Here is a 15,239-nt window from a genome sequence, read left to right as displayed (position 1 = left end):
CACCACATCCAGCTAATTTTTGTTATTTTTAGTAGAGACAGGGTTTCACCACGTTGGCCAGGCTGATCTCAAACTCCTGACCTCAAGTGATCTGCCTGCCTTGGCCTCCTAAAGTGCTGGGATTACAGGCGTTAGTCACTGTGCCTGGCTGAGGATGTGATGCTGTCTTGGCGACCAGCTGTATGGTACACAGAGAGGTGTCTCCACTCTGTCCCCCACCCCTGGCCTCTTCAAATCCTGACAGAGGGTCAATAACAGCTCTTCCCTGTGGGATTAAGCCTTCATTTTCAGTGGATGACGAATCCTTTTCCCTCTCCACGGGAGCTTTACATCTCTAAGAAATCTCGAGTTGGAAAGTAAGCGTCTGGAAGGGAATGTGCCACCTGTCGCCCTCCTGGTGTTCTGGAAACCTCAGCAGGGCCACTCCTGCTCTCCTTCCTGCTCATTTCCCGGCATCCACACAGGGTGTTTTCTTCTAAAGATCTTGCTGGCACTTGCTGAGCCTCATGCTGCTGCAGCCAGCCAGTGACTCTTGCATCAGTGACTGGCACACATCTCCCTCTGCCCACCAGGTCTCAGAGGGTCACTGCTCTCAGCTCTGAACCAGCCCTGGCTTTGGTCGCTGGTGTGTGGCACAGATGCAGGCGACATGGAGCTTCGTAGTAGTCAGAACAAGCCCTTCCCTGCACCAGCATCATGGTCAGAGGCTGTCTTTGTCTGGGTTCCCCTAAGTGGGGGACAGACCTTGAGATGAGGATCTGCAAGTGGTTTATTGGGCAGATGATCTGGAAACATAGGTGGTGGGTGGGGAGGTGGAATGGGAAGACAGGAGGCGGAACAATAGGCATGACCAAGAAGGTCAGGACATAGGCGGCTGGAGCCGTCCTGCGGGGGATGCCAGGAGCCAGTGCAGAACACGTCCTGAAGTTGTCCTGACTGCAGAGTGGAGTGGCTGGAACATTCACCCCACCCTGTCACTGCTGAAGGCTGTCCCCACACATGGGTCAAGCAACTCTCGTAGCCGGAAAGAGCCATTAGCAGGTGAAAGTGAGGCTGTTTGCCTCAGTGGCCCACTGCTTCTCTGCCCTGTCTAGCCAGGTTGATGGTCCCCTCTGGTCTGGGGTAACTCCTGCTGCTCAGGTGTCAGGCCTCTCTGCAGGGCCACTGCTAGCCCAGTGTGCTCCTGTGTAAACTCACACATGGTGCTCCTTTGGAGCAGGCTAAGGCCCAGGCTGGGGTGCATGACTGGGTGAGCTGAGCATGGGGGAAATGCAAGCCTCACTTGGGTTCTTGGCAAGGGACCCTTGATTGGTGAAGAAACCACACAACTGTGCCCAGGAGCCCTGCTTCTGTCTGGGTATAGGCTGCCCGGGAGGTGTGATCTGGGAGGAACCTGCAACTCTCTCCCTGGAATCAAGGAGGTTCTGTAGGCATGACTTGGGTCCCCATTACCTTGGGTTCACAGAGATCTCATTCTGTTCCTCTTTCCCTCTACTTGAGGGTTTTGGAAACAAAAGCCTAGAACAGGCAGTGGTAGTGGCCAAACTTCCAGCCTGAAGCACGCTCACGTCACAAACTGACGTGTGCTGGACTCTGTGTCTAGCCTTTTTTTTTTTTTTTTTTTTTTTTCTTGAGACAAGGTCTGGCCCTGTCACCCAGGCTGGACACAATCATGGCTCATTGCATCCTCAGCCCCGCGGGCTTAACTGATCCTCCCACCTCAACTTCCCAAGTAGCTGGGACCACAGGCATGTGCCACCATGCCTAATTTTTAAATTTTTTGCAGAGACAAGGTCTCACTACGTTGCCAAGGCTGGTCTCGAACTCCTGGGCTCAAGTGATCTTCCCACCTTGGCCTCCCAAAGTGCTGGGATTACAGATGTGAGCTACCATGCCAGTCCCTGGTTTTTAAGCACTTCTCATGCTCTTTCATGTCTGATCTTCTCAAACTTGGTTCTATGGTTATCATTATTTTACACACAAAACTAAAGCTCAGAAAAGTTAGGCAACTTGTCTGATACCTGTCTCTGGTAAGAGGCAGAGCAAGGATTGGGATCTAGGCCTTGTTACTCAGAACACAGGGCAGGGTGGCTGGAGTTTCCTTCACATCCCCAGCCTGTGTCATGATGGATTTGCTTTCCTGGTTTTGAACATCACACACGTGGAATTTTCCGTACATCCTGGAGTGACTTCATTGTGCGCTTCATCCACATTGTTGCGGGTTGTGGTTGTGTGCCCTTTTCCATTGTTGCACAAAATCTCCTCTCTGTGAACATGCCACACTTACTTTTTAAAATCTTTTCTCCTATGGATGGACATCTGGGTCATTTCCAGTTTGGGGCCATCAGGAGGAAAGCTGCTGTGGGTAGTTTTGTTAATGTCTTCTGGTACACATAAGCTCTCATTTCTCTTGGGTGAGGTGAGGAATTAGTCAGTCATGGGATATTCGTATGTTTAGGTTTTGTAAATACTGCCAGTTTGCCAATGTGGTTGTATCAATTTTATGAGCAATGTATGAAGGTTCCAGCTGCGACATCCTTGACAAACTAAGTATCGTCAGTCCTTTTAATTTTAGCCATTCTTGGGTGGGTGAGAGCAGTGAAGAGCCATTCTTGACATGGAATGACAAGACCTAGTGTGCCAGAGGTGAAGGCCTGAGCGTCCAGGGGAGCATGAGCCTGTCTTCTATGCCCTGCTGTGCTACAGCAATGTTTCACTGTGCTCAGGAGGAAAACAGAGACAGCAGAGAAGCCGAGTGCTCCAAAGTGGGCAGAAATGAGACAGGCATAAATAAAGTGCTAGGCTAGGCCGGGCGCGGTGGCTCACGCCTGTAATCCCTGCACTTTGGGAGGCCGAGGCGGGCGGATCACGAGGTCAGTAGATCGAGACCATCCTGGCTAACACGCTGAAACCCCGTCTCTACTAAAATACAAAAAATTAGCCGGGCGCGGTGGCGGGCGCCTGTAGTCCCAGCTACTCCGGAGGCTGAGGCAGGAGAATGGCGCGAACCCGGGAGGCGGAGCTTGCAGTGAGCCGAGATGGTGCCACTGCACTCCAGCCTGGGCAACAGAGTGAAGACCCCGCCTCAAAAAAAAAAAAAAAAAAAAAAAAAAAAAAAAAAAAAGTGCTAGGCTAATAGTGAGACTCTTAGATAATTTTGTCATTAGCTACAAAGAGGGCAGTGACAACATGATTTACACACACACACACACACACACACACGGGGTGGGGTATCTGAAATATTAAGCAGCTAGTATGGTAGGGGCACTGCCTAATCAGTATGGATGCTGGCCAGGAGAGGATGTGTGTATGTGCTGGCTGGAAACTCAGTCCTGCTCATAGGTCATGATCTTAATGATTAAATAAGCCAAGAAATCCCAAAGGGCAGTGCCCGAGAGCACCCTGTTTGCTCTGTGGCTAGAACGCAGCACCCTGAAGTATCACCCATCAGGGTTAGAGGTGCTCGTGATGGTTTGGGCAAATACAAATATTAATCCAGAGTATCAGAGTCTGCATGAAAATACTGAAAAGTGAGGGTATACTCAACCGTTTGCAAGAAATACAAATGGGAACTGACAATAACTTAAGATAATTAGAGAGGCAGAGAGCACTGGGTTTTACTAAAATATTAAGACATTAATATTTTATGCGTCCTGTCTCCATGTCGGCAACTGCGCAAAGTACACGCGTTCAAGCGAAAGTGGGAAGGCTAATGGCCAGCCAGAGCTTCGGCGCTTGCACGCTCAGGCCACCGGGTGACGACTGCTTCCAATTCCGCGGCCTTTAAACCCCAGGTTGTTTTTTAAAAAACAAAACAAACGAACAAAAACACTATTTCTCTAAAAGTCACGATTCGAGCCCCACCTGAGGACGCAACGATCCGGCGCCAACTCCTTTATGTATAAATGAGTGACTTTACCAGAAGCGCCTATGCAAGACGCAGGGCCCCGCGCGGGCTGCTCCCACCTCTTTCTCTCCTTGCAGGGTACCGAGACCCTGGCTGGTGCAGCCGGCGGCCCCTCCGGCCCATCCGTCGGAAACGGTGAGTGGCTCCAGGGGCCGGGGTCTGCAGAACCTACCCCAGCGGGAATAGCAGCCCTACACAGCCGCACTCTGACCCGCTGACCCCGCGTCTCTGCGCGAGGGACCAATCAGCCGCCAGCTAAGTTCACATACCCAGAAGGCCATTTTTGATTGGCTGGGCGCGGGCCAATCAGCGGGACTGGCGGGCGCGCGGGGACTGTTGGGCTCCTCAGAGGGTTTGATGTTGAGGTTTGGGTTGGTCTCGGGCTGGCTTCGGGCTGAGGCAGGAGGGAAAGGCGGGAGCCGGGGCGTCAGGGCCTGCGGACGATGTGTGTGTGAAAGGGCGCGTCAGCCATAAGAAGCCATACGCGTGCGAGCCGGTCCCCACTGCCCCCGCGGCGTTGTCACCATCATCATGAGGCCACTGGAGCAGCCTCGGGCGCTGCTGACGGGGATCCGGGCGCGGGGTGCGTCGGGCTCTGCAGGTTGGCACTCACACCCGGCGCGCAGGATGGCAGGCAAGTGCGTCCTGAATCCTGCCCGCGGGCACCCGACACCGCGTCTGTGAGTTCCCGGCCCGGCATTGCTGCATTACCTGTACGTAGGCAGAACTCTTGACCGCGACCCACAGGAACCTCACATTGGCATAAGCACAAAAACGCAACTGATGGTTCCACATAACTGAAAATATCAGAAGTAGGGCTTCAGGCATGGATGTATCCAGGTACGCACTGACCATGGTCCTGGAAGGTTTCTCTCCATTTTTCAGCTTCCTTTCCTTTTACTGGCTTCCTTGCGAAGGCAAGATGATCACCAGGACCTCCTGAGGTTTACATGTTATCAGATTATCAACCTCAACAGAAAGGAGTTTCTTTTTTCCCCAGCCTTCCAGGCTGGGCAGTGGTGAGTTGGGCCCACCTGAACTACCTGAGATGGGTGTGGGCCCCCTCCCCTACCAGGAATATAGCAGTGCTGTCTTTACCAGAAGGGGCCTTGGATGCTGTGGAGGGCAATGCCCCTATCCTCTGTTTTCAAGCATTAGCTGGGAGAGTTGATGCTTGAATCTATTACTCTAACAAAAAACAGCACTAATAATAACGGTTATTATGACAATGAAACCTGAAAACACTTGTATCACTCTTACGGTTTCCACAGTACAAAGCACTTTGATCCACCACTGTCAGGGAAGCAGGGCTTTGCACCCACTGGAGACGCTTTATCGGCCAACATTCAAGCAGTTTGTTGTGGGGTGGAACAGGGAAGAGTAACACAGGCTGTGTAACCCCAAATGCTTTGTCATCCCAGAGACAAAGCGCCTGGTTTTTTATAGTAGAAGGAGGTTTGTTAATGGACAGTTTGACGATGTTTTCCTTCAGTATTTCAGTAAGTTGGTGATGTGATTGGCAGCTCCATGTCTAGGAAGGTTCTCACCAGGTTGGAATGCTCCCATCTTTTCTGATGGTCCAAGCACAAGTTTAGCTGGAGTCAGCTTGAAGTTGGTTGGCTTGGGAATGCAAGATTCCATGACAGCCAGCCCCCAGGATCCCCTAGACATGAACGCGTGAGCAAGCACACACCTGCTTCTGATGTCACCCTCACTCTTCTTGGGCTCAGAGGATCCTCCCCTGTCCCCTCCACCCCTGGGCTTTACTGTTAAGAGTCAGTTCTGAGAAGGCAGGCCCAGGCCTGTGCCCTAGCATCCCTGCCCCCTAGTTTACACAAACCCTAAGCTTTTCTGTTCTTCTTTTCTAGGAATAGCCCATTTCAAACCTACAAGAAAGAAGTGTGCCTCCCAGGTCATTCGGTAAGGAAAGCAAATCCTCAGCCACTTGGCCGTGACCCCAACATGCCCCTGTGGGGTGAGGAGAGCAGAGAATGTGGGTCCAGAAGCTGCATCCCATGAGAGAATGCTCCAAACACAAAAGTGTGGTTGCAGGAGCTATCCCTGGGCCTCCAGAACACCTGCCAGGCTGTCACAACACCTCAGAGTTCAGGAGGCCACCAAATGTACCTGCTCTGGGCATCAGCTTCTCCGTCTGCCCCTGGAGGTGATGGCAGCCCCTCTCCTTCCTGCCTGAGGGTGTTGCGAAGGTCACACGGGATGGATGTGGAAGCTCTTGCAGACCAGAGTGAGACAGATGGCCATAAAGGCAGTACTCATGGGCCCATAAGCTCTAAAGCTGCTTGTACATCTCCATTTTCAGAGGGGACCATGAGACTTGCTCATTGTAGCATGGCAGTAAATGGCCGAGAATCCCAGTGCACCTGGTTTGCAAGCTCTGGCAGATCCCCCTCCAAATGACCTTGGAGGCCTCAGGGCAAGCCATGGTAGCCTGCCTCTTTCCAAGCTGCAGTAGGAGCCAGGGACCCTGCCCCCGGACACCATCTTCCTGAGCACGGATCTACTGTGCCTGAGAGCCTCCTGTATCCCTGCAAATGCAGCATCAAACTCAGTTCTGTTGTTTCTGGATCTTACTCAGATGCACCCTGGCCCCTGGGCCGTCTGCTGTGAGTGCCAGACCAGATTCGGGGGCCGCCTACCTGTGCCCAGGGTGGAAGCAGCACTGCCTTACTGGGTCCCTCTGTCCCTGAGACCCCGAAAGCAGGTAGGTAACTTGAACCAGGAGGTCTTCACCTAGGGTCCAGGGTGAATGTCAGGGGACCAGTCACCCCTCAGAATTAGAAGTATTATATGAATGGATATTTTAACATTTCAAGAAGACAGTTTGATATTATTTATTTATTTTCATGTCAGATGGGTAATGTGCTGACATCGTAGCAAGGCCTGAGGGAGGCACACCTCATACATGTGCGTGAGTGCCCAGTTATCATACTTATGAACTGTAAAAGGATCTGTGATTTTTAAACAGTTTTTTCTAAAAACTAGACTTTTAGAGGTTTGATTGGCATATGATAAACTGCATGTGTGGAAAATGTACCATCTGGTAAGTCTTGCCATAGGTATTCCCCCCTGAACCCACCACCACCATCAAGATAATGAGCATATACACAACCCTTAACCATGTCCGTGGGCTCCTTTTAACTTTACCCAACATTCTGTACCCTGACATCCCCAGGCAAACACTGACCTGCTTTCTGTCACTGTAGATTAATTTGCATTTCTGAGAATTTTATATAAATGAGGTCATAGACTGTGTACTCTTTCGTCTGGCTTCTTTCACTTAGCATAATTATTTTGAGATTCTTCTACGTAATCATGGGCATCAATAGTCATTCTTTTTATTATTGAGTAATGCTGCATTATGTGAATAGACCACGGTTTATTCATTCACCCAGAAGGACATTTGGGTTGTTTCTACTTCTTATGTGTTACACACAAAGCTGCTATGAACATTTGTGTACAAGGCTTTGTACGCACATATGCCTTCATTCTTCTTGGGTAAATACCAAGGAGTGGAATTCCTGAATCATATGGTAGTTGTATATTTAACTTTAAAAAAGAAGTCTGTTGACTGTTTTCCACCATTTTACATTTCTACCAGCAGTATCTAAAGTTCCAATTCCTCCATATTGTCACCAACACTTGGTTTGGCTGATCTTTTAATTTGAGCCGTCTTAATAGGTGTCTATCTCATTATAGTTTTCATATGTATACCCATCATAATTGGTGATGTCAAGGATCTCTTCATGTGCTTTTGATATCTGATGTCTTACTCGATGAAGCATCTGTTTAATTGTTTTGCCCCTTTATAAGAATTGCTTTTTTAAATTACTGAGTTTTGATAGTTCTTTATATATTCTAGATGCAAATTATTGATCTGAGATTCAATTTTTAAATATCTTTCCATGTCTTTGGCCTGTCTTTTTTTTTTTTTTTCTGAGACTGGGTCTCACTCTGTTGCCCAGAATGGAGTGCACAATCTTGGCTCACTACAAACTTGAACTCCCCAGCTCAAGCAATCCTCCCGCCTCAGCCCTTCAAGTAACTGGAACCGCAGGTGTGCACCACCATACAAGGCTAATTTTGTTTATTTTTTATGGAGATGAGGTCTCACTTTGTTGCCCTGGCTAGTCTCAAACTCCTGGGCTCAAGTGAGCCACCTGTGTCGGCCTCCCAGTGTGCTGGGATCAGGGTGCGAGCCACCACACCTGACCTGGCTTGTCTTTTTATTCTCTTATCAGTATCTTTCAGAGAGAGAGAAGTTTTACCTTTTGGTGAAGTTCAGTTTATCAATTTCCATGTTTTCTGGATCTTGCCTAGATGTGCCTATCCCCAGCACAGCAGTGGATCATGCTTCAGGTGTCGTAGTTAACAGATCTTTGCTGAGCCAGAGGTCAGAAAAGGTTTTTTCTTATGTTTCCTTTTAGAAGTTTTATAATTTTATGTTTATTTCTGTGATCCATTTTGAGTTAATTTTTGTATATAGTGTGAGGTATGGATTTAATTTCTTTTTTTGGAGATAGAGTCTTGCTGTTTCGCCCAGGCTGGAGTGCAGGGGCATGATCTTGGTCATTCTTTTTATTACTGAGTAATGCTGCATTATATGAATAGATCACAGTCTATTCACTCACCCAGAAGGACATTTGGGTTGTTTCTACTTCTACCTCCACCTCCCAGATTCAAGCGATTCTTCTGCCTCAGCCTCCCAAGTAGCTGGGACTACAAGCACACACCACCATGCCTGGCTAATTTTTTGTATTTTTAGTAGAGACAGGGTTTCACCATGTTGGCCAGGCTGATCTTGAACTCCTGATCTCAGGTGATCCGCCCACCTCAGCCTCCCAAAGTGCTGGGATTACAGGCATGAGCCACCGTGCCCAGCCTTGAATTGGGTTTGTTTGCATATGACAGTCTAATTTTTCTAGCACCATCTATTGTAAGGGCTGTATTTTCTCTACTGACCTGCCTTTATACCTTTGTCAAAGATTAGTTGTTGCTGTAGTTTAGATGTTTGTCCCCTCAAACCTGATGATAAAATTTGATCTCCAGTGTTGGAGCTAGGGATCCCCAGTGTTGGAGGTATTTGGGTCACGGGGGACAGGTCCCTCCTGCGTGGATTGGTGCTGTCCTTATGGTGGTGACTCAGTTCTCTCTCTTCTAGTTCCCAAGAGAGCTGGTTGTTAAAAAGAGCCTGGCATCTCCTCCCCTCTTTCTGGCTTCCTCTCTCGTATGTGATCTCAACATATGTGGGCTCCCCTTCACCTTCCACCATGAGAGGAAGCAGACTCCCAATCTTGAACTTTCCAGCCATCAGAATCGTGAACCAGATAAACCTCTTTTCTTTTCTTTTTCTTTTTTTTTTTGAGACGGAGTCTTGCTCTGTCGTCTACACTGGAGTGCAGTGGCATGATCGATTTCAGCTCCCTGCAACCTCCGCCTCCCAGGTTCAAGTGAGTCCCCTGCCTCCTACCTCAGACCCCTGAGTAGTTGGGATTACAGGCACTCGCCACCATGCCCGGCTAATTTTTATATTTTTAGTAGAGATGGGGTTTCGCCATGTTGGCCAGGCTACTCTCAAACTTCTGACTTCAAGTGATCCACCTGCCTTGGCCTCCCAAAGTGCTGGGATTACAGGCATGAGCCACCACCACACCTGGCCAAGCCTCTTTTCTTAATAAAATACACTGCCTCAGGTATTCCTTTATAGCCACACAAGTGAACTAAGACAGTTGTTCATATATCTATGAATTTATTTCTGAACCCTCTTCTGATCTAATTGTCTATCTTTATGCTAATACTACACTGTCTTGATTATTGTGTCTTGACTTTATAATGTCTGGAAATCAAGTAGGGCTCATTTTCAAGCTTTGTTTTTCAGAGTTGGATATATATATATATATTTGCATTTCCTTGTGAATTTTACAATCAGTTTGTCAATTTCTGCAAAAGCACCCTACTGGGATTTTGATTGGCACTGTATGGGCTTTGTAGATCAGTTTGAAGAGAATTGTCTTGTGAAAAATATTGAGTCTTTTGACCCATAAACATGATACATTTCTACATGTATTTAGGTTTTCTTTAATATTTCCCAGAAATATTTTGCAACTTTTATTATATAGGCTTTATATATTTTTTTGTCAGATTTACCCATAAGTATTTCATAATTTTGATGACATTGTTTTTGAATTTCAATGTATGACTTTGCATTGCTGGTATTTAGAAGTACAACTGATGTTTGTCTGTTGTTCTTGTATTCTACAATATTGCTAATCTTATTTATTGTAGTAGCTCTTTTTGTGGATTCCATCAGATATTCTACACAGATGATTGTGTCATCTGCAAGTAGAGATGGCTTTCTTTCTCCCTTTTCAATTTGGAGACTTTTATTTTTCTTGCTTAATACACTGGCTAGACCTTTCACTACAGTGTTGAATAGAGCAGTGAGGAGACATTCTTACCCTGCTTATGAGGGATGGCATTCAGTTTTTGTTTTTCTTTTCTTTTCTTTTTTTTTTTTTTTTTTTTTTTTTTTTTTTTTTTTTTTTTTTTTTTTGAGATGGAATCTCACTCTGCCGCCCAGGCTGGAGTGCAGTGGCATGATTTTGGTTCACTACAACCTCTGTCTCCCAGGTTCAAGTGATTATCTTGCCTTAGTCTCCCAGGTAGCTGGGTTGCAGATGCCTGCCACCACTCCTGGCTAATTTTTGTATTTTTAGTAGAGATGGGGTTTCACCATATTGACCAGTCTGGTCTCGAACTCCTGACCTTAAGTGATCCACCTGCCTTGGCCTCCCAAAATGCTGGGATTACTGGCATGAGCCACTGCTCCCGGCCTTCCCCCATGTCTGATAGCCCCTACCACTACGTGCAGGGCTGTAACTCCTCCTTCTGCTGTAACCTCCTCCTCATCCTGTTGCCCAAACCATATGCCTGGTCGAACCCGCAGCTGAGAGGTGGGACCACCCTGTCTTTCCGCTGGAGAGGCTGCAGGGTCACAGTGCCAAGGGTGGGCTGTAGGGAGGGTGAGGAACTGAGGCAAGAGTGTCATTTGCTATAATTCACATACATACGATTGTGTGCACATTCTTTTTTGAAAAATGCAAATGGTAGTGTACTGAACTCACAGTGCTGCATTTTCCTCACTTTACATCCTGTCTCAGAGTTTATTCCATGTCAGTCCAGACAGCTCTGTTCCATTCTTCCCAAGGCTGTCTATATCCTATTGCCCGATGTCTGTCATTTATTGTCTCTTACTGAAAGACATTCAGACTGTCCAGTCACTCCTGATAATGGTGCAGCGAATATTTCTATACATAGTAACTTTGCAGATGTGAAAGCATCCTCATAGGAAACATTCCTGCAAGTGGAATTGCCGCATCAAAGGCTGTCTGTTTTAGAACCTGATAGACTTTGTTAAGATGCCAGCAGAGCCCTCTTCATAGCTGAGAGCACCGAGGCACAGGGATGCTAAGTGTCATGCCCAAGGGCCCCAGCTGGAGACCACCAGGCCAGGACAGAGCCAGGTCTTCCAATACCAACCTGCGTGCTCTGCCAGGGCACAGGTGCAGATGAGGGGTAGGGAAGCCAGGTGAGCCACGGAGGTCCCGTGTCTCCCAACAATGGACATGTTGTAGACGGTAGACCACAGTCCCTTATCTGGAGTGGTTGGGTGTGCTTGTGGGTGGGAACAGCTCTCCAGGGCCTGCCCTGATACTAAGACCGAGCCAGGAGTCTTCTGGGGAATGGCTCCATCAGGGAGTCGCTTCTGGGGAATGGCTCCATCAGGGAGTCGCTGGGGGCAGGAGTGGCTCCATCCCCTTCTGAATCTTCTCCTCCCATCCTCTCTGTTAGAGTCAAAAGATGGTTCAGTTTTATATCCCCCAAACCACCAAGATGTGCCCCTGCCTATGCCATCGCTTTGGGGGCCGCCTCCCGATGCCTAGGGACCAGGCAGTGATGCCCTACTGGGTGCCCCAGGTTCTGAGGTCTCAGCAGCAGGTAAGGAGGAGGCGCACACTGCAGTGAGGACTGAAGAGTGAGGTGGGGGCCGGGAAAAGGGGAGACGGGAGGAAGAAGGGGAAGAGGGGTACCTGGGCTCTGCTCCCACAGAGGCCTCTGTGGTGTCCAGAGAAGATCCCCTGGCAATTGTGGCCATGGGCCTGGGAGCACAGAGGGCAGGTGTGGCTTAGGGAAGCCGGCTCAGTCTCCCACTGTGGTGTCCAGAGAAGATCCCCTGGCAGTTGTGGCCATGGGCCTGGGAGCACAGAGGGCAGGTGTGGCTCAGGGAGGCCAGCTCCGTCTCCCAGTTGGCACTGGAAGGGCAGGGCCGCGCTGCTTTCTGCAGAGGGCTGATTGTTCTGGCCCTCACTGCTGCTGCTGCTGCTTTCCTCCCTGTCTTCCTCCCACTCTGCATTCTCCTCGACCTCTCTCACCTCCCTGCCTCCTCCTTCTCACACCACCTCCCTTCCCTGGCCGGGCCCCTCCTCTGACTCTCTCTTCTGGCCCTGGCTGCATAGAGGGAGGTGAGAAGGAGGGTGCCCCGGATGGACCACCACCAGATGGCCTGTCCTCTCTGCTCTTGCTGGCTGCCTCCACAGCACTAGTTCTGGGCAGCGGCAGCAGGCCTCTTCCTAGCCCCCTGGGCCTCTCACTCCCCTGCTTTCCCCGTGTCCTGGGTGGTAGACAAGAGCTTCCTTCCTTCCCCCTGACTTCCAGTTGCTGGTTTTCCATCATTGGGTGGCAGGCTGTCCTCAGAGAAAAGAGCCTGCAGGCCTCATAAGGAGGAGCCCAGGGCTTTTATCTTGAGGCAGCCAGCACCCCTCCTGGAGGTTTGGAGTCCCAATCACCAGGCTCTCCCCCCTTGGAGGGTCACCAGGCTGACTGCTTGCCTCCATTCTTGTCTTTTAGATGGTCAGGAGGCAGGAGAGTTTGAAAGGCATCCAAGGTAACTCCAGTGTGCGTGTGTCTCATGTCATCCCTCTCCCCAGAAAGGCGAGGTTCGTGAGCATCATGGTGTATGGCGGGGGAACTTCTCATCCCCAGACACCTGCCCATAGTGTAACAGTGACATGCATGTGGCTTCCCTCCCCTGCTCAACAGCCACTACCTTCCCCCAGTGAGCCCAGAGAAACCTCTGCTCTACAGCAGACCCTACCCATCTGCCAGCAGCGGCTCTCCGGATGAAGCCAACTCCCAGCCTGGGCTTAGATGAGACCTAAAGTGGTTTTATTAAGCTCTAATCTTCTATAATTTATGACATAGTATGTGTGTGTATATATATTTATGACATAGTACATATTCCTATATATATCCTATTATATCCTCATACATTCATATATTCATGGCACATTGTATATTCAAAACACAAAACTTACGTCTCTATTCATTACATAGTATGCTCATACATTCATACATTTGTGACCTGGTGTATATACATTCACATGTTCATGATAGTCGTAGTATATACTCACATTCATGTAGTCACAATACAATATGTATTCATATGAGGGGCCTTGAAAAAGTTTATGGGAAATGCATATAATATACCAGGTGCTGTGGCTCACACCTGTAATCCTAGCACTTTGGGAGGCTGAGGAGACTGGATTGCCTGAGCTCAGGAGTTTGAGACCAGCCTGGGCAGCATAGTGAAACCTTGTCTCTACTAAAATACAAAAAGTTAGCTGGGCGTGGTGGCACATGTCTGTAGTCCCAGCTACTTGGGAGGCTGAGGCATGAGAATTGCTTGAACCCGGGAGGCAGAGGTTGCAGTGAGCTGAGATCATACCATTGCACTCTAGGCTGGGCAACAGAGTAAGACTCTGTCTCCAAAAAAAAAAAAAAAAAAAAAGAAAAAGAAAATGTATATAATTAAAAAAGCAATGAAACAATGTATGGATTTCAATTTTTTTTGCACCAGACTAAACTCATATTAACTTATTATAACATATCTGAACAGGGTCTAGTTTGAGGTGCTGAGAAGGAGAAGACATCAGTTTAAAAAGAGTCCCTGGCCGGGCGCGGTGGCTCAAGCCTGTAATCCCAGCACTTTGGGAGGCCGAGACGGGCGGATCACGAGGTCAGGAGATCGAGACCATCCTGGCTAACGCGGTGAAACCCTGTCTCTACTAAAAAAATACAAAAAACTAGCCGGGCGAGGTGGCGGGCGCCTGTAGTCCCAGCTACTCGGGAGGCTGAGGCAGGAGAATGGCGTAAACCTGGGAGGCGGAGCTTGCAGTGAGCTGAGATCCGGCCACTGCACTCTGCCCGGGCGACAGAGCAAGACTCCGTCTCAAAAAAAAAAAAAAAAAAAAATAGAAAAATAAAAAGAGTCCCTTTCAGAGCAGCATGAATTCTGCTAAGATTGAAGCCAGAACAAACATCATCTTTATGGTGAAGCTTGGGTGGAACAATGGTAAAGTCATTGATACTTTATGACAAGTTTATGGTGACAATGCACCACAGAACAGCAGTTTCCAGATGGGTGACTCATTTAAGAAGGGATGAGGCGATGTTGAAGGTGCAGCCTGCAGTGCCAGCCCATCCACATCAGTTTGTGAGAAAAAACATTCATCTTGTTCATGCCCCAAATAAAGAGGACTGATGATTACCAGCAGAAACACTAGCCAACAGCACAGACATCTCAACTGGCTCAGCTTACACAATTCTGACTGCAGAATCAAAGTTGAGCAAACCTTCCACGCTGAGGGCACCAAACCCATTATGTTCAGACCAGCTGCAGACAGGAACAGAGCTTTCAGTGGAAATTTTAAAGAAGTGGGATCAAAATCCTAAAATATTTCTTTGAAGAATTGTAATAGGAGATGAAACATGGCTTCGCCAGCACCATCCTGAAGACAACGCACAACCAAAGCAATGGCTGTCGAGGGCTGAACGTGGTCTTATCATGATAAGAGTGGGTGGGACAAGAGCAAAGGTCATGGCAACAGTTTTTTGGAATGCTCAAGGCATTTTGCTGGTTGACTTTCTGGAGGGCCAAAGAATGATAACATCTGCTTATTGATTGATTGATTGATTGACTGAGATGTAGTCTCGCTCTGTTGCCCAGGCTGGAGTGCAGTGGCACAATCTGGGCTCACCACAACTTCTGCCCCCTGGGTTCAAGTGATTCTCCTTCCTCAGCCTCCCGAGTAGCTGGGATTACAGGCGTGCGCCACCACCCCTGGCTAATTTTTGTATTTTTAGTAGAGACGGGGTTTCACCATGTTGGTCAGGCTGGTCTCAAACTCCTGACCTCATGATCCTCCCGCCTTGGCCTCCCAAAGTGCTGGGATTGCAGGCTTGAACCACTGTGTCC

At 48.7% G+C, this 15,239-nt stretch overlaps 1 protein-coding gene and 1 non-coding gene across 4 annotated transcripts in view; one reads left to right on the top strand and one right to left on the bottom strand.

Moving 5' to 3' along the window:
- Positions 1-1,604: 1,604 nt before the first annotated feature.
- C20H16orf95 (chromosome 20 C16orf95 homolog) overlaps positions 1,605-15,239 on the top strand; it is a 90,475-nt gene continuing 76,840 nt past the window's right edge. The window contains exons 1-5 of one of the 3 annotated variants that reach the window (XM_077986635.1): positions 1,605-2,802; positions 3,132-4,587; positions 5,776-5,827; positions 6,504-6,629; positions 12,833-12,869. In XM_077986635.1, coding sequence (XP_077842761.1) covers positions 4,439-4,587; positions 5,776-5,827; positions 6,504-6,629; positions 12,833-12,869 — 364 coding nt within the window. In that variant the 5' untranslated portion in view covers positions 1,605-2,802; positions 3,132-4,438. Of the gene's footprint in view, positions 2,803-3,131; positions 4,588-5,775; positions 5,828-6,503; positions 6,630-11,776; positions 11,924-12,832; positions 12,870-15,239 lie in introns of those variants that run through there. The other 2 variants (XM_015126754.3, XR_013412010.1) reach the window with 2 other exon arrangements.
- Positions 6,773-6,876, bottom strand: LOC114674521 (small nucleolar RNA U13). Its single transcript, XR_003725671.1, has one exon. It is a non-coding gene; the product is annotated as a small nucleolar RNA U13 (small nucleolar RNA).

The sequence above is a fragment of the Macaca mulatta genome, chromosome 20, assembly GCF_049350105.2.
Source record: "Macaca mulatta isolate MMU2019108-1 chromosome 20, T2T-MMU8v2.0, whole genome shotgun sequence".
Taxonomy (NCBI): Eukaryota; Metazoa; Chordata; class Mammalia; order Primates; family Cercopithecidae; genus Macaca; species Macaca mulatta.
Note: the sequence above shows the minus strand (reverse complement) of the source record. Positions and strands in the feature narration are given on the sequence as shown.